Raw genomic sequence first — 20,855 nt, 5'->3', positions numbered from 1 at the left:
CGAAAAACATATAAATTATGAATTTATTTGGACTTGGATGAATAGCCATGGAGTTTTATGGAAAAAAAATTGGCAACCTAAGAGAAAGAACACATTTTTAGTGGAATTTTATTTAAAAAAAAGTTTTAGAAACAATTAATAGGACAAGAAAATGTAATATTTCACATATTTGGTTATATCGTGTTTTCCGTACATAAGCCAAATATACATTTGCAAATATATTGGGGACAAAAGAGAAATCCACGTGAAAGACCAAAAGAGTCACAGTTGCATTATGGGATATGTAGTAACATGGTTTTAATAAAATTTGTTTAGAAAAAACATTCCAATTTTTTATTTTATACACTAAAGAGATATTTTGATTTTTAATCAATTAAAAAAAAAAATAACATTTAGTTGTTTTTTTTTTCTTTTTGATTGCTTTAATTGATCTTTCTATGTAACTCTGATGGGTCTCAGACAAAATGCTACCACAGATTTACTCCACATGGTGATAATTTAAGGCAAAATATGCTGCTGTTATTAAAACAAACCTGTAAAGAAACCCCCTCTGGGAGTTGAGAGGGACTATCAAAAGCAGCAGTTTTGGGAAAGAGGAGATTGGGAGGGAGAAGACAATCAAAGGCTGCTATTTTAATCTGGCCTGCCTCGGAGATTAGCCGGCCACATTGTTTTAATTGTTTTAACTGGAGGGAATGAAACGCTCGCTTATTGGTGGTTCCTTGGGCATAAATCTCTCAAGTTCAATAGTTTCAAAAACTTGAGCTCCTTGCCACCCCTCCTCTCTTCTCTCAGCCTACCTAATCCCGGCTAATACCTTTCTTTCTATTGGCTAATGGCGGAGGGGAGCATGGGTAAATGCTTCTTAAATAGTCGAGGGGTGAGAATGGGTTTTTCGGAGAATTAGATCCGTGCCAGGACAAAGAGCGCAGGTGGGAGTCAGACCAGGCCTAAAGCGGAGTAAAAAATTATTTCCGACTACAATTTTGCTAAATTGATTTCCGAGCTCGGAGGCGAACCTGGACCTGACGTCTGCGCGGGATTTCAGGTAAACCGTTGGTGGGCGGAAGTAAATGATTGATGGAAGATGATGGGTTATACCAAAAACAAAGAAAAACATTGTTTTAACTAAGAGGATAAACAATAAGTATGACTATTATATTTTACTTGTTGACAAAAAAGTTTATCATTGGAATATGAAAAAGAGCGATATTGTTATTTGTATTAGTGTTTATATTCTGAAACGAAATTACACGAATGTATTTGCTGTCATAAAATAATGACTTTATTAATTATTGTTAATTAAATGTCATTATTACAGGAAATTATAGATACAGTTACATATATATTTTTGTTATTATTGTTCATTGGTTTATTTGGACAGAGTCCACCATGTACTCTTTGAATTTCTGCGGGACCCCCGGTGCCGCTGCCGCGCACCCCTACCAGGATTTGAACCCCACGATGTTGGACCTCCGCCGGCAGGTGGCGGAGCAGTACCGCGCATACTCCGCGGTAGGCCCGCCCGCTCACACCTTCACCATGGCGGCGGAAAGGCTTGCAGGTAGGGGAATTTACTTTTTCATTCTCAAATCTCAACATCGACACAGAAATATGAAGCAGTTAGAAAAAAGAAAATAGTTATTACATAAACAAAATAAAAAGCAAAACAAAGACACAATAAAATAAAACATGGAAACTTTTTTCTTCATCCAAAGTGAAAATGTACCTTATTTTTCATGGATTTGAATTAATTAAACTACAAAAAAATCTCATGAAATATACTATAAAGTATTTTGTTTTCTGGAAAATTACTTGTGTGAATATAAAACTATAAAACCAGGATTATTAATATATTAAAAACGCAATCAAACAGACTCTTAAAATTACACCAAAAAGAGGATGTTTTGTTTGCTAAGGAGACGAGAATGTTGAGCAAAATATGCTGATATAAATATGTCTAATTTTAAAACTTGGTTTGAAAGGACATAGAGAGTCTGTTGTGAGTAATGTGGATAGAGAGCAGAGCAGGCAAAGGTTCTGACCCTCATCAAGGTGGTGAGACAAACCAAGGGAACTGTGAGAATGGAGATAGTGAGAGGAAGAAGTTCAGAACAATATGGGTGGTGATGGTGGATTCTGGATGATCAGGCAATAGCAAATTCAATTCCATTCTGGATTTTACAGTCAGTGGAGCTCATAAATTAAGAATTTGTAATGTTTTTCTTTGTATGTATGTGCTTGTTTGTTACAAGTACAACATGCTAACACATCCCCAAGTTGTAACAGATAGATAGTCCTTGGGTTTAAAACTATTTTTTTGTTGTCTCCATCTCTTCTTGTTTTCATCAGAGCTTATCCTGGAAGCTCGCTACGGCAACCAACAGAAGCAGCGCCGCAGCCGCACCGCGTTCACAGTGTCACAGCTGCAGGCTCTGGAGAAGGCCTTCCAGCAAACACAATATCCAGATGTTAACATCAGGGAAAGGCTGGCCATGTGCATCAACCTGCCTGAGGCCCGCATTCAGGTGATCACATGCTCTGCCCATCACCTGACTCCCAAAGAAAACCCACAGACTGCTGCAGCAGCTGTGCTGTTTTAGTCTTGTTTAAAGTTAGATATTTTTTAACATTAATTTAGCAATGTATTTTGATGACTGAAACAAAACAGAAATCTAAAAAAAACATTAAAAACATTAGAATAGAAAGAGTCTACATGGCTATTTTCAGTATATTTTGAAATGATAACTAATGCCATTCCCCCCAAATATTTTCATATCTTTACAGTCAGTGTTATTGACGCAGTTCTTCTTCCATTTTTATAATTTTATCTTGCAGAATTTATGGGGTTACAGCCCAGCATTATATAACAGTTATACTGTAATCTGGATAACACAGTAAGATACATAAAATCCATTCACTTTGTACTTTATTTTTTTCCTATTAGCCTTAAAATATTTATTCATGCTTTTGTTTTTTGATGAGTGTTGAATAAAATACTTTAAAATATTCTTCTATTTTCTGTGCATCCTCATCTAGGTTTGGTTCAAAAACAGGAGGGCAAAGTTTCGTAAAGGTCAGAGATGCTCCACCAGCACAAGAGACCAAAATCTAGATGAAAATCAACATAACAGGAAAATGGGTCAGAAGAAAGAGAGGATTGAAGAGGAAAAAGACACCGCAATGTCACAGGCTGGGAGTAACAACCCACTTCCAAATGGTTTGGATGAAACCAAGGATTTGGACTCTGATACCTCTCAATTTTCCCTGCAACTTCACTCTCCTCCACATGTCCCCTTTGTGTCAGGGGTCCACTACAGTCAGCCGCCTCATCATCCTGCTCTGTTTCCTGATGTTGTCTTTCCCCCATTATTTTGGCCCACCATCCAACAGCACAGCTCTCTCTTGGCAGGATCTACATTCAGTTACAAGAAACTGTAGTCCCTTTAGGCTGCATGCTAAAACTGTGTGCCATCCTCAAATGAGATGCTCCTTTTGTGCTAAATCAGTCTGTGAAATCAGTCTGTGTGGAGAACAGATTCTTACATCCAAAAAAAATACAGAAGAAATGAATGACCAAATACTTTTTAAGTCAATTAGGCATTAATATGCCTTAGGAGTATCAAAACTTTTGTCTGTAAGGATCAGCATCCACAGATTCGACTTGTGTACCATAGCAACACTATGAGCACTATGGCATAAAATGTGAAATAAAATTATTTGCACCTTTTTTTGAAAACTCAATTGTCTTTGTTTAATAAAGTTTTTTAAGAAATACCACAGTAGGATAAGGCTCTCAATGCTTTATTTCTGCCTGCTTTAAAAGAAATCTTTTTTTGAACAGTAGAAAAATTATAATATAAGCACAACATTGTTAGATCTCCTTTTTGTAATTTAAAAAACAACAATTATCTCCTTTTGCCTCCTGTTCTATTGTGTACATTTTTAATTAATGAAAACACATTAAACGTCTGCCTGTTCAAGGAGTGACCAGATCAGAATAAAGTGTTATTAAAAGAAAATGTATTTAAACCGTGTTTGAAATAATAAATAATTAAACCAAACAAATATGTTTAATATATCTTTATAAAAGCATAACTTATTTAAAAAAAAAAAAGGGGGGGGGGGGATACTTGTCAACCAAACTCAACCAGTTTAGAGCAGCTTCCTGGATGCTACGTGCGCCTGATGTTTGGTTGTATTCACCAAACCGCTTACGTCGATTTTATTTGCGTACGTGAGGTTAACTCCTATGTGAATGAGAATGACGCTGCGTAGCAAAGGAGGCTTAAAGAGAACCACAGTGGGAAATCATAGCAACTTGAGCACAAGAGAAGCCAAACGGGGGAAAGAAACCAACGAAGGAAGAACCATGACTTCAAACGAGTTTTGAAATATGATATGTTAAGGTAAAACGTCGTACTTTGACGGTCATCATTCTTCAAGAACGGGTGTTTTTGACGACTCGCCGGGGCTGTGTATTTAAATGTTGCTGGTGATGTTGCTAGTTTGCTAAAGGCTATCTTAGAGAGCAAAGCGGTAGGATATCCAGACTAGCCGCTCGTGTGCTATCGGTTGCTCGGATTAAGGAGTTGCCCGGCAGTGGTCCGGCTTGAGCCCATCCAAAGATCTGACCAACAACATTTTTTAGGTAATCAACTCTCTATAATCCAGACATTGTATAAATGAAAAGGATTTGGAACGTGTTCGATGAGTCGAGACCTTTTAATTTTTCAGTTATTAAGCATTTACGAACTAGCTAATGGATATGTATGGACGTGAGTAAAATGATGTATGTATGTGACTTAACGCTTTCAATTACCTAATGTAATTGTATAAGCTAACAGTCAAGATAATATGTGTTTATTTTTTTTAATTTTTTTTTTAATTTGATGGGAGCTTGGCTAACGATAGACGGCTAGTAGCAGTTCTATTTTTTTTTTAGTAGGCGTTGGGCCAAAGAAGATTGTGTTGGTGCTAGCAATGTTAGCTTAGTTCGACGAAGACATTTCCACTTAAAATGCAAAGTAATAGTACCTTGGTAGACAACAGTATTCAAATTAGGCGTGTGAGATTTCAGTTTCTGGGAAATAAATTAGCAGGCACTAATCGATATCAAGCTAGCTAGTAGATAGCTTTAAACTGTCTGGCCTTGTGCGCTCGTAACGCCAGTTTTTAGAAGAGCCTCTTAACAATATATCACAAGTAGTAATGTTGGTTTGTATTTTAAAAATGTATATTAAGAATCAAAATTTAAAAAGTAAGAACTGTGGTGCAAATTGGACGATCTGAATGCTTGAAACGACTCGAAACTAACGCCTAATGACAGCTGTTAGGTACAATTCAGTAGATTTAGTTAGCATGTAGCTTTCAGGAGCGTAAATTCATAAAGGATGCCATTTGTTCTTCAGAAAAGAGACACTTAACGATAGCCTGGCTACTTGTGGGAATTCTCAACTGGATTTCCCATCTTGGTGTAGAGGTGTTTGGTGATTTTTATGTAGCTTTATTTATTATACAATGTTAGGAAACCAACATACGAAGATGGTTTTTTTAAGTTTAGTGATTACTAGTTGACGCTTAGAGATTTGTTTGTTTATTTATGATATATTTTTTTACTGATTAAATAATTTCAACACCAAAAGATATAAATGGATGGCCTCCTGAAGTGTATGAAACAAGAGGATTCTGAGTTTAAGTCTCCAAAAGGTTACTGTGTCATCAAGTTCAAAATTACTTACGGTGATGGATTTTATTGTGAAATATTAAGAACTATTATTTGAAGGATTGAAGTGCAACACCTTTCCTTTATTTTTGGCCAAGGTAGCACCTTTGAACCTATTTAAAATATATGTATATATATATTGATAAGCTGAATATTTACTACTGCTGAGATATGCTACTCATGCTTTTAATGTGGAATAAAAATTATGTATGACCTAAACCCCAAACAATTCTAAATTAGTTTAAAGTAACTTTAATTGCTCACTTCAACTGAATTAATTCCTATTCTTTCAAGGGCTGTGTGGTAAACACTTTCAGATTCAGAATACATCTATATGTTTCTAAAAATAATGTCAAGAGTATAACAACATGCGACTTACTGTTTCCTTGTAAAACCAGTTTGAGTATTTGCCCTTTCTCTTGGCAGAGATCTGTTACTGCCTTTCCCTTTGTATTTGTATTTAAAAGATGATCTAACATTCTTAACATCTCCTTTTTTTGTTCCCAGCATGCTGGGTTGGCCTTAGTGTTTCCTTTTATGCAGACATGTAGTGTTAAATAATTTGGCATGTTAGATAAACTGTAGCTAAATTCAATATTAATGTATCACCAATGAGCGCTATCAATCCAAGCATTTTCTTTATTTTCCTTCAAGTGTATTGGTTTGAAATATAACACAATTTTTAAGTCAAGTTTTCTAGCAAGAAAAACCTGAAAGTACAGATAATTTATTTGCTCTGATCAATCTGGTTCTGTTTTCTGGCTCAGATCACTCGACCTGCTTGCAGAGGTGCACCACAGCACACTTTTTCCAGATCTGACTACAGCATTGTTGTTCTTTGAGCACATATGACCAAACGTCATGGTGTCAATTACCATTTCTACCAGTCCTATAAATAGACAATACGTGGAATGATAGGCTATTCGGATTGTCGAAAATACCTTTCAAACATGGCAACAAAGAGGTCTATCTGATCTGTAGCCAGAGTTAAATGTCTGCTGGGAATTTGGACCAGAAAGACAATTGAGAAACTCACAGATATACTTTAAAATCTGGTCATTCTTGCTTATTTAACTTGATGAGCAAATGACGTTGGATGAATAAAAAAACAAATAAAAACTGTGCCATGGTTGAGTGGAGAAGCCATGATGGGACTCATCAATGTCTGTAATGGCAGAAAGTGAGCGTGGATGATCAAATAAGTTTTCTGAGTGGGGACAGGGACAAGCAAACCCCCCCCCCCCTTTGTGTTACGAACACAGCAGGGAATGGAACCTCAAACTGAATGAATTATTTTCCCAACTCTGGGGTGGAGTTAGATGCAACTGACATAAAAACAGAACTGATTCAGTAAACCAGACTCTAATTGCACATTTTATTTTTTTTTGCGTTTTTTTTTTTTTTTTTTTTTTTTACTCAATGTTATATCGGTGCTCATCTGTGCTGCTTAACCACCTGATAAATGAATGGTGGCTGGATTTCCAGCTTTACTGTAATGCATGATGCATCATTTTAACGCTTCATTGCAATTTTAAATGATATCGACTATCCTACCAATGGATTTTTGGAGTAATTTTAGTTTTTTTATGGATCTAGATAAGTCTTTTGTTGTATTGACTACCTCAATTTTTATTTATTTCCAATTTTAGTGGTTATTCATCCTCCTGATATTTTGAAAGCCTTCAGCTGCTTTGTCATGTACATAACCTGTACATTTTTCTAGTTATTCATCATATCCGATATTGAAGCAGAAGGGACAGTGCTAATCATAGTCCGATTTAACATGAAAAATAAATGGTAAGAAATCTGTTTTTATGTTGTTAAGCGTTTTTGTTAAACACTTTACTTCCTGTTGACATAAAATGAACAATCTTTTTTTGTCTGCTTATACACATTCATTTTCAGTTTAGCTGGATTTCTTATGGGTGAATTTTACTAGACCAGCTGAGATTATATATGCATTCCCATAGAAACAAATAGAGTTTTGGCTTAATTCCATACAGACCATTTAATCTTGTGGCTGCTTGGATCAGGTTAGTTTTGTTTTCAGACTCATTATTTCCTCTGGAAGAACAAACACCTGTTGTGAACTGCTGTAAGTCATTTCGAGTTGCTGCCTGTCAACTTACTAAATTAAACCACTTTCCTAAATTCACTCTCTTGACTTGTGTTTAGCTGAGATTCACTTTTTTAATTTTGAGCATTCAAGCAACTGTTTTTAGACCTTCCTCTCTTATAAAAGGGTTTCAAACTGAGTGATTTTAGAAAAATAAATTCTTGTATCCAGCAATTCTCTTTAAAAAGAAAAAGTGAGGAGTTATTAGCCCAGAATTATTACCACACTGATGTAAAGGCCATGATGTTTTTATTCTTTACAATTCCATGATTTTGCATCTTATGTCTGCTGATAGAAAAGAGATGTTTCTTTTTCTAAATTCTTAGCCATGAAAATGTATTCTATAGTTCAAGTTTGTTTATAACATTTGGCAGAAAGTTTTACATCTACAAAGATAACCAGTTGAAGTGGTTTAAGTATCTGATCCGAACGCCTCCATGGGGGGGGGTTTCCGAGGATGTCCCACTGGCCGGAGACCCCAAGGAAGACCCAGGACACGCTGGAGAGAATACGTCTGTCAGCTGGCCTGGGAACGCCTTGGGATTCCCCCAGAGGAGCTGGAGTGGAGGAAGTGGCGAGGGAGAGGAAACTCGGGCTGCTGCCCCTGTGACCCGGTCCAGGATGAGTGGAAGAAAATGGATGGATGGACTGAAACTTTTAAAATAGAAATTTACTATAATAAAAATTGCCTTTAGCACAGCTGTCATTGATAATAATGTTTTGTTCTTCTAAGAGTAAAATAATTAATATTAATGTAGCAATATGATTTTTTTTTTTTGATTCTGTCTGTATAGCTTATCTATCTGTAGCATGCTGGCTGTACTTTAAATCCATTCAATATTTTTGTCCAGTACTTTCAAATGAAATGTTGAGATAAAGTGTTGTAGCAGACATTGATCTCTAAGTGCCTTTCCATTGAAAACATAGCTGCCCTTTGTCAGTCTCTGCATCATTTCGTGTACTTTATCCTCTGAGAAATCTGACAAAGTTGATGGAGTAACTTTGATTATGTTAATCTGAATTTTATTGTTTGCCTTGGCAGAGATAGGAAATTGGACTTGAACTTGAGTCCCATTAAAGCGTCACGGGAAGAGATACTAGACTTTATTTAATAGTTCCTCTAGGATTTAAGACTTGACTAGAGTTTTGGAACCAACAAACAATGTTCATTTGCGTTTTCCATTTTTCTACCTACAGGACATTGCTGTCACAAAGATCTCCCTACTATGTTTTTGTTGAGAAAGAGACTCTCAGAAAGAGACTTATGAACATCTCTGTTTAGTTTTGGTTTGATTTTAATAGGGTAGAAGTATTACCTACCAATGTGATGGAGGTTTTAAGGGCTGGTGTTTTGAGAATTGTTTTTGAGTTCATATTTGTAGAAGCTCTGCTCAAAAGCATTTTACCTCATGAAAAAGTGCTTATGTACGGAGGGGATATTTGTGACTCATAAATTTGGTCCTTTACTGATGTTTTTTGAGATAAAATGCTGTTTATCTCTAGCAAATATTTCCATATTTTGTAGAAACAGTGTTTTTTTTCCTCATAGATTTCTTAGGTTTGTTTTAAACCAGTAAAATGAAATGGACACATTTGGCATAGTTTGATCTTTAACCAAAAGGTTAAAGGTTTCAGTTTGCTCCATGTTACTTGCAGCGGGTACAAGTAAAAACACTGAGAAGTTTGTACATAGTCTTCTGCTCCATTTTTGTTGTACATAATATAACTTTAATTTGTCTTTTTTGCTTTGGCAGATACCAAACCCTTCTCATAACCTTTCTGCTGCTTCTCAAACTCTGGACTTCTCGCTGCTCTGGCCCTGCAACATGAAGATTTTCTACAGTGTCAATGATGGCTGACAAGAATCTTCAGAAGATGCTCCCAAGTGGCCTTGTGGATACAATAACTGTTTTTGGATCTCTTTTTTTATGACTAAAACTGGTCGTGTACTGTTGGATCTGTCCCAGTAAAACCTGCCTTCTCATCAGGCAAGGACCTGCAACTCTTTGACTGGAGTGAAGAAACTCACAACAACGATCCCCCTCTTTAGCAGACACAGCTTACTTTAGCTACAGTGTGCTTGGTACATTTTAATAGTGATACCTTTCCTCTGTCTTGTGAGATCAGTTTCCCTCCCCCCTCCTTAAAACGTTCTCCTTTGTTATTATTGGAGTCTGTCTGTGATTTGCATGGCTGGAGACTAACCGTGGAGAGGCCAGGGTATCACAAGCTTATGGATTTTGATAAGAGAGGGGGCAAGGGAGAGACAGAGGAAGGGAAAAAGATGTCCAAGACAACAGGCAGCAGGACTGGGGGCAGGAGTTCAGGGACCAACTCTGGAGTTCTTATGGTTGGTCCAAACTTTCGTGTGGGTAAAAAAATCGGCTGTGGAAACTTTGGAGAGCTGCGGCTGGGAAAAAACCTCTATACTAATGAATATGTGGCCATCAAATTGGTAAGTTCATCTCAATTAGAACTGAACAGTTATTATATTTTACACTCTTGAGAAAACTATCTTTTTAGTGAATAGTTTCATTTCATGTCTTACATTGTGTGAATTTCCACGTTTCCTATGAGAAAACCCATATTTTTAATGTTTTTTTTCCAGTATAGTTTAACATGTTGCTTCATGGCTCATTTGGAACGGTCTGATTCACTGAGCGAAAATTGATCCCGGATATTTTTAGCTAAAAATTCAACCAATGCAATTCAGAGTACCTGGGTACTGAAAAGTACAGGTGAAGTTTTCCAGATTCCTTGTATTTCTTGCAAGAAAATTAAATGGAAATTAAATATATGTACAAACAAGTACACAAGAAATAATGACAAATCCATTCACATTTTAGTTTCCTAAATTCAGCCCACTATTGTTTTTCCACATCAAAATAATCCAAATACAACATCATTACAATACTCTACCACACTGTATGGTCACATTTCTTTGTAAAATTCAAAGTGTTTCCACACATTAGACTAAAATGATAATGATAATCATTTTTTGGTGCCATCACGAGTGTTGTCCACTGTGATGCACTAGGTCATTTTTGTGTTTGTAAAATAAACCAACCGTACCTCAATGCAAATGGTATTTTTTCCAAGATTGATGAGATCAATATATTTCATTTTGGAACGATTTAATAATGGAATAGGCCAGTTGGATTAACAACTAGCTGCAGACAGATCGATTTGGTTGGATTGTAGGAGTACAAAAGTCGATTAATAGTTACACCCCTAGTTTTTAGGGCATAGTTTCCAAGCTTTATTAAGAGTTTTTTGTTTTAGTCGTTTGTCTTTCTTTGTTTGAGAGCAATGATTATTTTGCCAGTCGTACTAATTATTTCCAATGATAAGTTTTTGTTTTTGTTTTACCTTAGTTCATGATCTCACAGCTCCCTGGGGTAACCTGGTGAATAGCATTGCCTGTCAGACGGGGCCTATGTTTAAGCAAACGCTGCTGAACACTTCCTCTTTAGCTTAGACAAATAATAACCCCTATTATCTACAGCCACCTGCTAACATATGCCTGACGTGAATTGTGCCTGCATTGTTACAGCTCTGATTGTCCTATTTCAGGTTATATCTGAAGTAATTGTTGCTAAAAGTTGCATCTTTTGAGAATAGGCCAGGGAATTCCAACACAATTCCTCAGTGAAATAGATTTTTTTGGAATAATAATTCTTACAAAGGATGTGTCACACTGAGGGTGCTAACTTAAGCTCAAATGTCACAATTCTTATATTCAATTAACAAAAATAGAAGCCCTGAAGTGAAGTTTCTTTCCAATTTAATTTACAACTGATTGGATTTAATTTGGGCGAGTAAATCAGTAGATGTTAATAATAACATTTGTTTAATGTAACTCTAGCCATATGTGGCTTTCAGTTTCAATTCAGCCTTAAAGCTAAACATGTAATTCAGACAAATTTCAAAGACAGCTTAGTGGTGTTTTGCACATTTGTCATTATAGTATTCATGTAGAAATGGTAACATTTTCTGTTGAATACACTGGTTAACACAGTTATTAATGTACAACATCATCATTTAAACAACTGTTTCAAGCTTCTCAGAGCTTGTAAAACTGATTGGCTGATCTGGGATGGGCTTTAACTGGAAACAGAACAAATTCCCCATAAGGAAACGGAATTGGGAAAACCTCTCCACAACAGAAAATGTTTTTATGACTGGGGGCATTAAATATTAAAAAATAAAATGTAAAAATGTCAGATTGAACTACCTTTAGGTTTAATCACATGTCAGCATCCTCCTTAAACTGAAAAGCATAAAATCAAATGTCACTTAGATGTTAAAAATGTCCCAGTAAAGCATTAGGGAAGTTATGTAAAAATATTAATTTGTGTCTGGTAAATGATCTACCAAGAAGCTAATGTATCTGCTTTGTTTGAGATAGTGACTGTAATGTGCACAGTATTTTTTTTCTTTTATAAATCTTTCACTTATAAATGTTAAATATGGTCCTCTAAAAGACGAATCACAATTGTCAGCATGTAGTTTCTATCTTTTATCTGCTATTTTTTATATTGCTGGACCTTTGTTCCTCTGACTGAAGGTGAGTTTCATGGCTCAAACGTAATTCTACGATAGGTCGGTGCTCAAGATAGTGTGTCACGAAGCTTCTGTAAATGTTGGTGCAATAAGCGTCAGAAAAAACTACCCAGTACTGAAGGGTGGCCTTTGTTGGCGAGCCTTCTGGGTACAGAGTGGTCTTTAGTCCAGCTGGGCACTTTCTGACACAGACAAACCTGTATTTGGTGTTGGCATGGCTGCGTGGTCGCTGCCGCAAGTAAACTGAAGGCTTTAGGGATGTTTCTTTAAGGGCGGGATCCCATCGTCGATTAAAACGAGGAACATGACAGAAGTGAGCACACTGTCATTTTCCTCTGCTGAGAAAATAGCTGACATTGTATGTGATTGTATTTATCCTTCACACACAGTTTACTTTTTATTTTTATTTCTAAAAACACTGCCCTCTTAATTTTTTAATATTTTGTCAATGTAAACTGCACCTCTCAACCCAATTTGTTTTATTATGCTGTGATAAGTCTGTGAAAAACCGCATGGAAAAAAAATAATAGTATGGATTCAATCTGTAGATGTGTCTCCTTTAAAACTTGCCTTTAATTTTGGTAGCATCTGTTAGAACATAGTGATTATTGAGGACACCTGTATGTGTTGATGACTACCTTTGACCACGATAAGGGACTGTCATATTTTGACCATGGGAGGGTAATTTATGGTGTTGACAACTATGTTACTTGCATGATTCAGACTAACATTTCCCTGAGACTTGACATAGTATGATTATCATCTAGTAGAGCTGAAAATCTGTCAAAATTATCAACTGGGGAAGTTTCAATTCTCAAGATCAAAAGTTGGTTCAGTTTATAACTCATTTTTTAAATTCCACACAAAACTAACGCTGTTTGATTATTTAAAGGTCCACTTGAGGGCTAAAAGCTAGGAGAACGCATGTAAGAAGATGGGTGACTGGGATGTGCGGGGAGGCTTACTCCATGTCAGTGGTCCCGCCCACAACTTGGAGGCTAAGAAAGTACTGCCATTCTGCAAAAACAATGTCCAGGAAAGAACACAGCTTTTGATTTTAGCTATAAACATGATCATAATCAAAAAACCAATGGGAACACTTATAAAATAGATCAAAAGATGATCGGAGTGGGACTTTAAAAATAGTTTTTTTACATAACTTGGGGTAACAACTGAAATATGTGGGACTTAATAAATGAAAGAAGGTATTCTTGCTTTCAATCAGACATCAAAGTTGTTACCTGCCTGGAAAAATAGTGCAGTATTTTAAGCCTAATCTCACTGTAAAGTTCAACTTGATTTATTATGTTTCAAACCAGCTTCACCATTCAGGTATGTGAAGACACAAAAACAGGCTTACATTGTATGCCAAACATGTATGTAAAGTGTTCATGTGAGAAAACAGGAAGCAGTCCAGTAGTAATTTTAGCTTTTTATTTTAAACCAATGACTTCAGCCTGTTATGTGAAAGATGTTAATCATAGCTTTGGTGGGAAAACAACTAAAATTAGATTTGCATGATTAACTTGACTAATCTTATGGTATTTTGCAAAACCTGGAAACTTCTAGTGGCCTGAAATCCTCTAAATCTGAGTAGAATTTGGTAGTAATTATACATTTGCATGGATCGGCACAGTTATGACATTGTGGCATTTTGCATCTTTTTAGAGAGATCCATTTTAAGTTGGTCTTTAATCTTGTAGTTTGAAGGGTCAGTAGCACCTCCTTTATGTTTTGAATGGCACATTAAAAAAAACGGTGAACAAAGAGTCAAATTTGGATCATTTTGTCAAGTCAGTGAATTTAAATGTTATAGAGCAAAGCAAAATATGTATTAATATTTTCCTCTTGCCATCATGTATTCAGTATTTGTAAAACCTATACATTAGCGTACAAGGGAGGTGGGTCATGTGGTTAAAGCTGCTCACAAGTTTTAATGCAAACACTCTGAGGTGTTGCAGCCAACCCTTTCCACCTATCGCTGTAGTACGGGAAGAGGCCGTCTCTGTAGACCAGCTCAGCAGTTTACACAAGTCTGCCATGTGGCAGTCATCGTAAAACTGGAAGGTACAACGCTTTATCAGCACGTTCGGCTGGAATTAAAGTGACATTTTGACGATTTAAGGTCTTCCCTTCTCTACTTGGGATCTTTAGAGTGCATGCTGGGTAGACTGAAAAAATAAATCCTGGGATGTCTACAGCATGTAAAAGCCAATATTAAGTCGACTAGCTAATCCTTTAATTAATCAGTCGCTAAAATACAATACTGTTCATTGACAGACACTTTATTTTTCTTCAGAGAGATGAGGTCATAAACTCTGCTGAAGATTCAGCTGTTAAAAACACTTTTCTGAAAGAAGTGCACATCGAGGAACTAGCGATTAGAGTTTTAATCTTTGGAACACTTTAAATTCTGATTCCTGGAAAGTTTTGTTTTTATATTAAAACATTCTTGAAATTCTTTCAACATTTAATACCTATTCAGAAACGCATACATTTCTGTTCAAATAATATTGGCAGCACTGTTATGTATGTGAAACCCTGTGGGCGTAATTATTTATACAAAAAAAAGGAAAAAGGCTGCATGGTGATGTAGTGGTTAGCGGTGTCCCCTCACAGGGAGAAGGCCTTGGTTCAAATCCTGGCAGGGCTCTCACTGTGAAGTTGGTATGTTCTCCTCATGCATGCGTGGGTTCTCTCTAGGAACTCTGGTTTCCTCCCACAGTCCAAAAAAGACTTGATTGACCATTCTAGATTGGCCCTTAGGTGTGTGTGAGGCCCTGTGACGTACCCTGCCTTCGCCCTACGATAACTGTTCTAGAAAAGCTAATGCTAGAAAATGTCCATTTTAGTGTTTTCAAAACATTTTTGAAAAACATTTAAAAGATGCACTAATTAAGACATGTAATAAATTCTGTTATTCTGTTTATCCACCTAAGTATATTTTCAATATTTATGGCAAATATTTGTGACTAATTTTCAGAAGAGGTTTACTGAAAGGGGATTCTGCATTTTTATTTTAAATTGTCTTTATTTATCATTAGACTCAACTGTGCCCCTTACCATTCTTTAAAAGTATGCACTTTTTAAAGCTATCCTAACAATTTGAGTAAAGAAAAATGACACTTGGTGTTGAAAGTGTCAAGTTTTCTGCAAGTGAGAATAGTTTGGTCTAAATTCTACTAAAAAATTAACTTTTGGCTGAAGGTTTATTGGAACTTTAGTTTTGATGGTGTTTTAGAACAGAATGGCAGTGTTTCAGGCCGTCATGCACTGTCGAGTTTTCTCTGATTCAAGGACTTGGGAATCCCACGGGCACCAGCTAATGGCACGGTTTTAGCTTAAAGTTAAATGTGAACTGAAACTGTGCTGGACACCGGCCAGCTGTTGCTCCCTGACCCCACTTAGTATTTTATACCACATCGCTGCCACAGACTCCTGATCAAAAAGACATCTTAAGGGGGATTAAACGTACTCAGAAACGTTAAGGATATTTTTAGCAATTTGTTTGCAATATGCTGTAGTTGGACCTGCCACACTTAATATTGAAGTCCCTTTGCCAGTTGCACACTGCTGATCTCTACCTGCTCCCTGTAAGCATTTTCACATCTATTTTAGGCTCTTTGTGTTGTGCCAACCCTGTGATTGTGGATATGGCATACATATAGGAACTCTGAATGTCACAATGACTTTGCTGATGATAAACAACTAAGAAGGCTATTTTTATGTTGCACTTAATCTTTTAAAAATATAGTCTTCACTTAGTATCACAGTCTGTGTTGCCACATTCTTGACTTACAGAGATGATCATAACTATATTTTAAGCCTCATTCCTACCATAAATAACCTTGCTTCAATGATCATTTATGTTTAACATTCTAGTCAACAAAGTACCTCCTAAAGAATAACATCATATCAGTAATCGGTAGTGGTTAATAAATCACATTATAGAAAAATTTTGTTGAACTTAATTTAAATAAGTCATAATCCAGGCTAGATTGAGTTTTTGCTCTTGCTTGCCCTTTTTTCTTCCCATAATTTTTTGTTACTACTTTATCCAATCATTATTTATACTCATTTTTATCTGTATTGTATCAAAGATTATATAAAGCCTGCCTTAAATCAGACTTGTTTAATCCATAAAAGAGGATTGTATAAGTTCTCGTGGCTTGCTCCATCTTTGCCTATGAGGGCCACATTAAGTTAAAATGCAAGCAAATACATAATCTGATGATATAATCATATATTTGTACCATCTTCTAGTACTTGATCCTTAAGAATGATCCCTGAAATGGTATTTAACTTCCTGTCTCTTCCTGAGTTGTTTCAAATGTGACTGTAATAAAACTTACGTTTGTACCTTTTAAAGTTTTCTAAGAACATATTTGTTTGTCTTCACCTTGAACTTCATGTCATTAAATGATTCACTGTAAAATGAAGTCACAAGAGAAGACAGCTGTAGATTTGAGGTGTAATGCAATTTAGTTTTATATACCGGTAGTTATTTTCTGAGTTTTATGCAGTTTTATAATAATAATTATAATGGATTGGATTTATCTGCGCTTTTCCAGACGCTCAAAGCGCTTACAATGTGTCCATTATTCATGCTCGTTGATGGACGCTACTGATGTAGCCACAGCTGCACTGGGGCAGACTGACAGAGGCTGATGCGTGGCTGCCAGATATATTTGAAAAAATTAATAAATTTGTGTTTAGCAAATTTATGCTATGACCACTATAGGCATGGTAGCCCAAAGGAATAATTAGTAAACTAAACAGAAGTTAAGTGAAGTTCTTGCTGTTATTTTTTTTTTCTCACAGCAGTAAAGAAATGTGTACACGACTGCAGTGTGAAACAGCTGAAGGGGAGGTGTTACTGTAGCAGCAGATAAGATGGGAAAGTATCCGCTCGGCCTGCGGATCAGCTTACAGTGGAGCAGTCCAGCAGACTTTACAAACTGCCTCTGCAGTGTGATATCATGTGCAATAAACACAACTTCAGTTAAAAAAAAAAGAAGCAAATTATGATCTGTCATTGGAACAAAATGGAAATAAAGCAGAGATTCCAAACCAGTAAAACTATAAATGATGAATGAGCTTCTGTTAAATTGTATTAGACTGTGCAGGTGTACCCCTCAAAGTGGCCTGTTGCTGCAAATGCTTATAGCATACAAATATTTTACATTAGACATGTGCTGCTGGGCTCTGGTTGTTTAAAAAGCTATAGCATGGCCATCTGCTGGGAATACAGAGGAGTCCTAAGTATGTAAAGCTGCCATAAGCCTCTGTTTCGTATTGTAAGCTGTTTTTAAAGGGTCCTGTGGGCTGATGCCATCTGTTTTTACTCATTATTTATTTGTATAAATTTATGTGTATATGTGTGTGTGTGTGTGTGTGTGTGTGTGTGTGTGTATATATATATATATATATATATATATATATATATATATATATATATATATATATATATATATATATATATATATATATATATATATATATATATATATATATATATATATATATATATATATATATATATATATATATATATATATATATATATATATATATATATATATATATATATATATCATTGTTCTCTTGTTGTTTGTGGTGAGACATGCTTGTTTAGTTTCATGAGGGAAGTGGTTGATGCTGCAACAGTGCTGTGCCCCGACTGTCAGACGATTCACGTCTTCCACCTACTTCCACTCTTTTTTTTCTTTTTTTCCGTTTTGTTTGCTTCCTGTTTTCAACTGTGTTTGATGTTTGGTCAGAACTATTCTCAGCTATATTGATGAATTTTCTATCTTTAATACAATGCCATATGATGAGGAAGAGCTAACTGGACCACAATGACTCTGGTAGGTGAATTAAAACAGCGTTGAGGAAACGTGACCCTGTCATGAGCTGTAGACCTGTTGAAGGTCTACCTCTACCTTCCCAATAGATGGGCAATAGGAGTGGGTATCAAATAGTTTAGAAGTTGCTTCTAATTTTAAAATATGGAACCCTACAAAATGATTTAAAGACCCCCTACTATAAATTTTGTGTTTTTTTTTTTTTTAACATGTTCTTGCAGCATTTTTCTGATGATTCAAAACATATAGAAAATTAAGATAATAAAATGTGTTTCTGAGAATTTCTTGATTCAAGTTATTTTCAATCAGGCTTGGACAAAATAAATCTGTTCGAAAAATCTTGTAGTTTTTACGTACAAGCTACAATCGCCTGGCGATAAGCTCTGTGCTCCACGCTATTCTAATGCATCCACATTTAGAAGAAAAATCCATAAAAGACTTGGTTTTCCTCGTCTGAGCTGGCATCTGGCTTGAAACTGTATGGCTGAATAGCTCCAATATTGCTCACCAGGTTTCTGATGAACTCCTGCTGCTCTGCAGAAACTATGTCCTAGAAAAAGACACAGGTTTTTGGATTTTGACTAAAAACTGCATAATCATAATTAAAAGACCACTGGGAAATGGGACTGCTTTTACAATAGATCAAAATATGATTGAGTTAATCAATCATTAATCATCTTCATCAGAAAATTGCCTCTGAGTTGTGGGCAGGACCGCTGATGCAGAGTAAATCCGTGCTTGTTTCCCATTATCCCTTTTTTACACTCTCTCCTGCTATCTTACAGCCCATCACAACCCCAAGCTAACATTACCAGTGCAACAGAAATGGCGAGCAATGGCGAGCCAGCTCTGATGAGGAAAACCAAGACTTGTGGCCCAGCCATTTCATGTCACAACTAAGAGCCTTTTTATGAAACTGCATTTTTTTCGTCCACTCCCGATACACAATGACTTAAGAAATATTCAGAAATGCTGTTTTAATCTTAAATTCTTTTATTTATGCCCTCCATCATGAGAAAAATTCTACAAGAACATGTTAAAAATAACAAAAAAATACTTTTCATTGGAGTGGGGTTTTAACATTTGCTTTGCAGTTTTGGAACTCTGCTAGAGCTAGTCCTCATTTTCCTTAACCTGAATGAGAACTTCAAGAGGGAACACGCTGGCGGTTGTTTTAAGAAAAGGCTAGGGGTGTTTCTTGCATCACATGAGCATAAAAAGGCAAAGACCGTAGAGAGCACAACAAGAAGAGAAACTGACAAAGTTTGCCGGAAAAAAACAATTTACTTCTTTATCGATTCTATACTTTTTTTACCATCATATTTTAAATGTATGCTGCTGTTGCTAATATGCTAATATGGCTCTGTACCCTTTACATTCCTGTGAAATAACTATCATTTATTTTCAAGCTTGGTTTTCTACTTTAATGCAACTATTATTGAAGACACCTTCAGCAGTTTTCCAAAAGTTTAATACCTCTGTGCTGTACGTGTTTTGTCATTTTCAATTGCACTCCTAAATTCTAGAAGTGGCAACAGAAGAGATGATCCTAAATGATAAGTAAGAATTGATGCCAGACCTGAGTACTCTGTCAGAATTCAATTTAGAAGATTTAAAAAGCCAATGTTTTAAAGTCAAAAGAATCCTCTATTAGAATGGAGAGCCCTAAAAAGCAAAGGTAAACATTTTGTTTTTGTTTATTGTAAATCCAATTGCTAGAATTTTATTTCCAAATAATTGGACAGCAATGATTTTACCATACTGTGATAATACTCTTTGTCGAGGAAGGTTCTTGTCCTACTGGTCTAACTGGCTAAAACACAAGTTCAGCATGCTGTTAGTGACAACAATAGTAGTTAGCAGTAGATGGTTCAACAACATCCTCACATTCTTATGGGTGAAGTTGGCAAATGTACAGTTTCCCTATTCAAACTGTTCAACTGACTGTTTTCCAAATCGAGTTATCTTGACCATTTCCTGGAGCATGTCAGCAAAGTTGTCAGTGGTGCTGACCTTTGTTTTGTGCTCATATTGTGTATCAGTAGTCTATAGACTAAAGCGTTTGTATACTGAGGGCGTACAGTTAGAAGTCTGGAACAATAAATACACACTTATTCCATTTTATGTGTTTGAACGTCTTTATAAATTTTTACTGGGATGGAGACTGTACTTTTCTAGACCCATGTGCAAACTGTAGTACTGCTAAACTGTGAAAAGAGACTTTAAAACTTTTAATATTGAAAATTGGTTGAAGCACAGGCTGTGAAATCTGTTAAGAAATAGAAAAGAGTTGAATATTTTTTTTCTATGTTTGCCCAGAATGGCCATGGCCTCATGAGAGTGGAACTAATCAGATTACATTTTAGTTTTTTAAAACTTTGCCGAATCAATAAGACCTGCTAGGTTGATTAGCAGTCCTGACATTGCAGCAGTCTGCTTCGTTTGAATGGCTCTTTATCCTCTGTTATTACACTTTCACTGTAGCTATTGAATCCATTTAATGCTATTTAGTCAACACTTGAGATGTCTCAAATGATATTATAAATCCACATGTTGTGCTATGTTTTAATGGGTTGAAATACAGCGT

At 36.0% G+C, this 20,855-nt stretch overlaps 2 protein-coding genes across 18 annotated transcripts in view; both read left to right on the top strand.

The window, feature by feature from the left end:
* Positions 1 to 896: 896 nt before the first annotated feature.
* On the top strand, positions 897 to 3,781 carry dmbx2 (diencephalon/mesencephalon homeobox 2). 3 transcript variants are annotated; one of them, XM_011474058.4, is made up of 5 exons: positions 897 to 1,048; positions 1,385 to 1,564; positions 2,353 to 2,528; positions 2,839 to 2,897; positions 3,040 to 3,781. In XM_011474058.4, exons 2-5 carry the CDS (start codon positions 1,393 to 1,395, stop codon positions 3,113 to 3,115), a joined length of 483 nt encoding a protein of 160 aa, XP_011472360.1. In that variant the 5' UTR covers positions 897 to 1,048; positions 1,385 to 1,392; the 3' UTR covers positions 3,116 to 3,781. The 3 variants fall into 3 exon arrangements, with proteins under 3 accessions (XP_011472360.1, XP_004068048.1, XP_078802034.1); XM_004068000.5 differs by lacking the exon at positions 2,839 to 2,897 and having other exon boundaries at positions 898 to 1,048; XM_078945908.1 differs by lacking the exons at positions 897 to 1,048; positions 2,839 to 2,897 and adding an exon at positions 1,065 to 1,147.
* A 335-nt stretch (positions 3,782 to 4,116) lies between these two features.
* Positions 4,117 to 20,855, top strand: part of csnk1g2b (casein kinase 1, gamma 2b) — a 34,876-nt gene continuing 18,137 nt past the window's right edge. For 7 of the 15 annotated variants that reach the window (XM_023954289.2, XM_078945902.1, XM_023954286.2 and 4 more), the window contains exons 1-2: positions 4,118 to 4,409; positions 9,596 to 10,296. In XM_023954289.2, coding sequence (XP_023810057.1) covers positions 10,075 to 10,296 — 222 coding nt within the window. In that variant the 5' untranslated portion in view covers positions 4,118 to 4,409; positions 9,596 to 10,074. Of the gene's footprint in view, positions 4,652 to 9,595; positions 10,297 to 20,855 lie in introns of all 15 variants that reach the window. The other 8 variants (XM_078945904.1, XM_078945907.1, XM_078945900.1 and 5 more) reach the window with 2 other exon arrangements.

This window comes from Oryzias latipes, chromosome 4 (genome assembly GCF_053564925.1).
Source record: "Oryzias latipes strain Hd-rR chromosome 4, Olatipes_Hd-rR_3.1".
Taxonomy (NCBI): domain Eukaryota; kingdom Metazoa; phylum Chordata; class Actinopteri; order Beloniformes; family Adrianichthyidae; genus Oryzias; species Oryzias latipes.
Note: the sequence above shows the minus strand (reverse complement) of the source record. Positions and strands in the feature narration are given on the sequence as shown.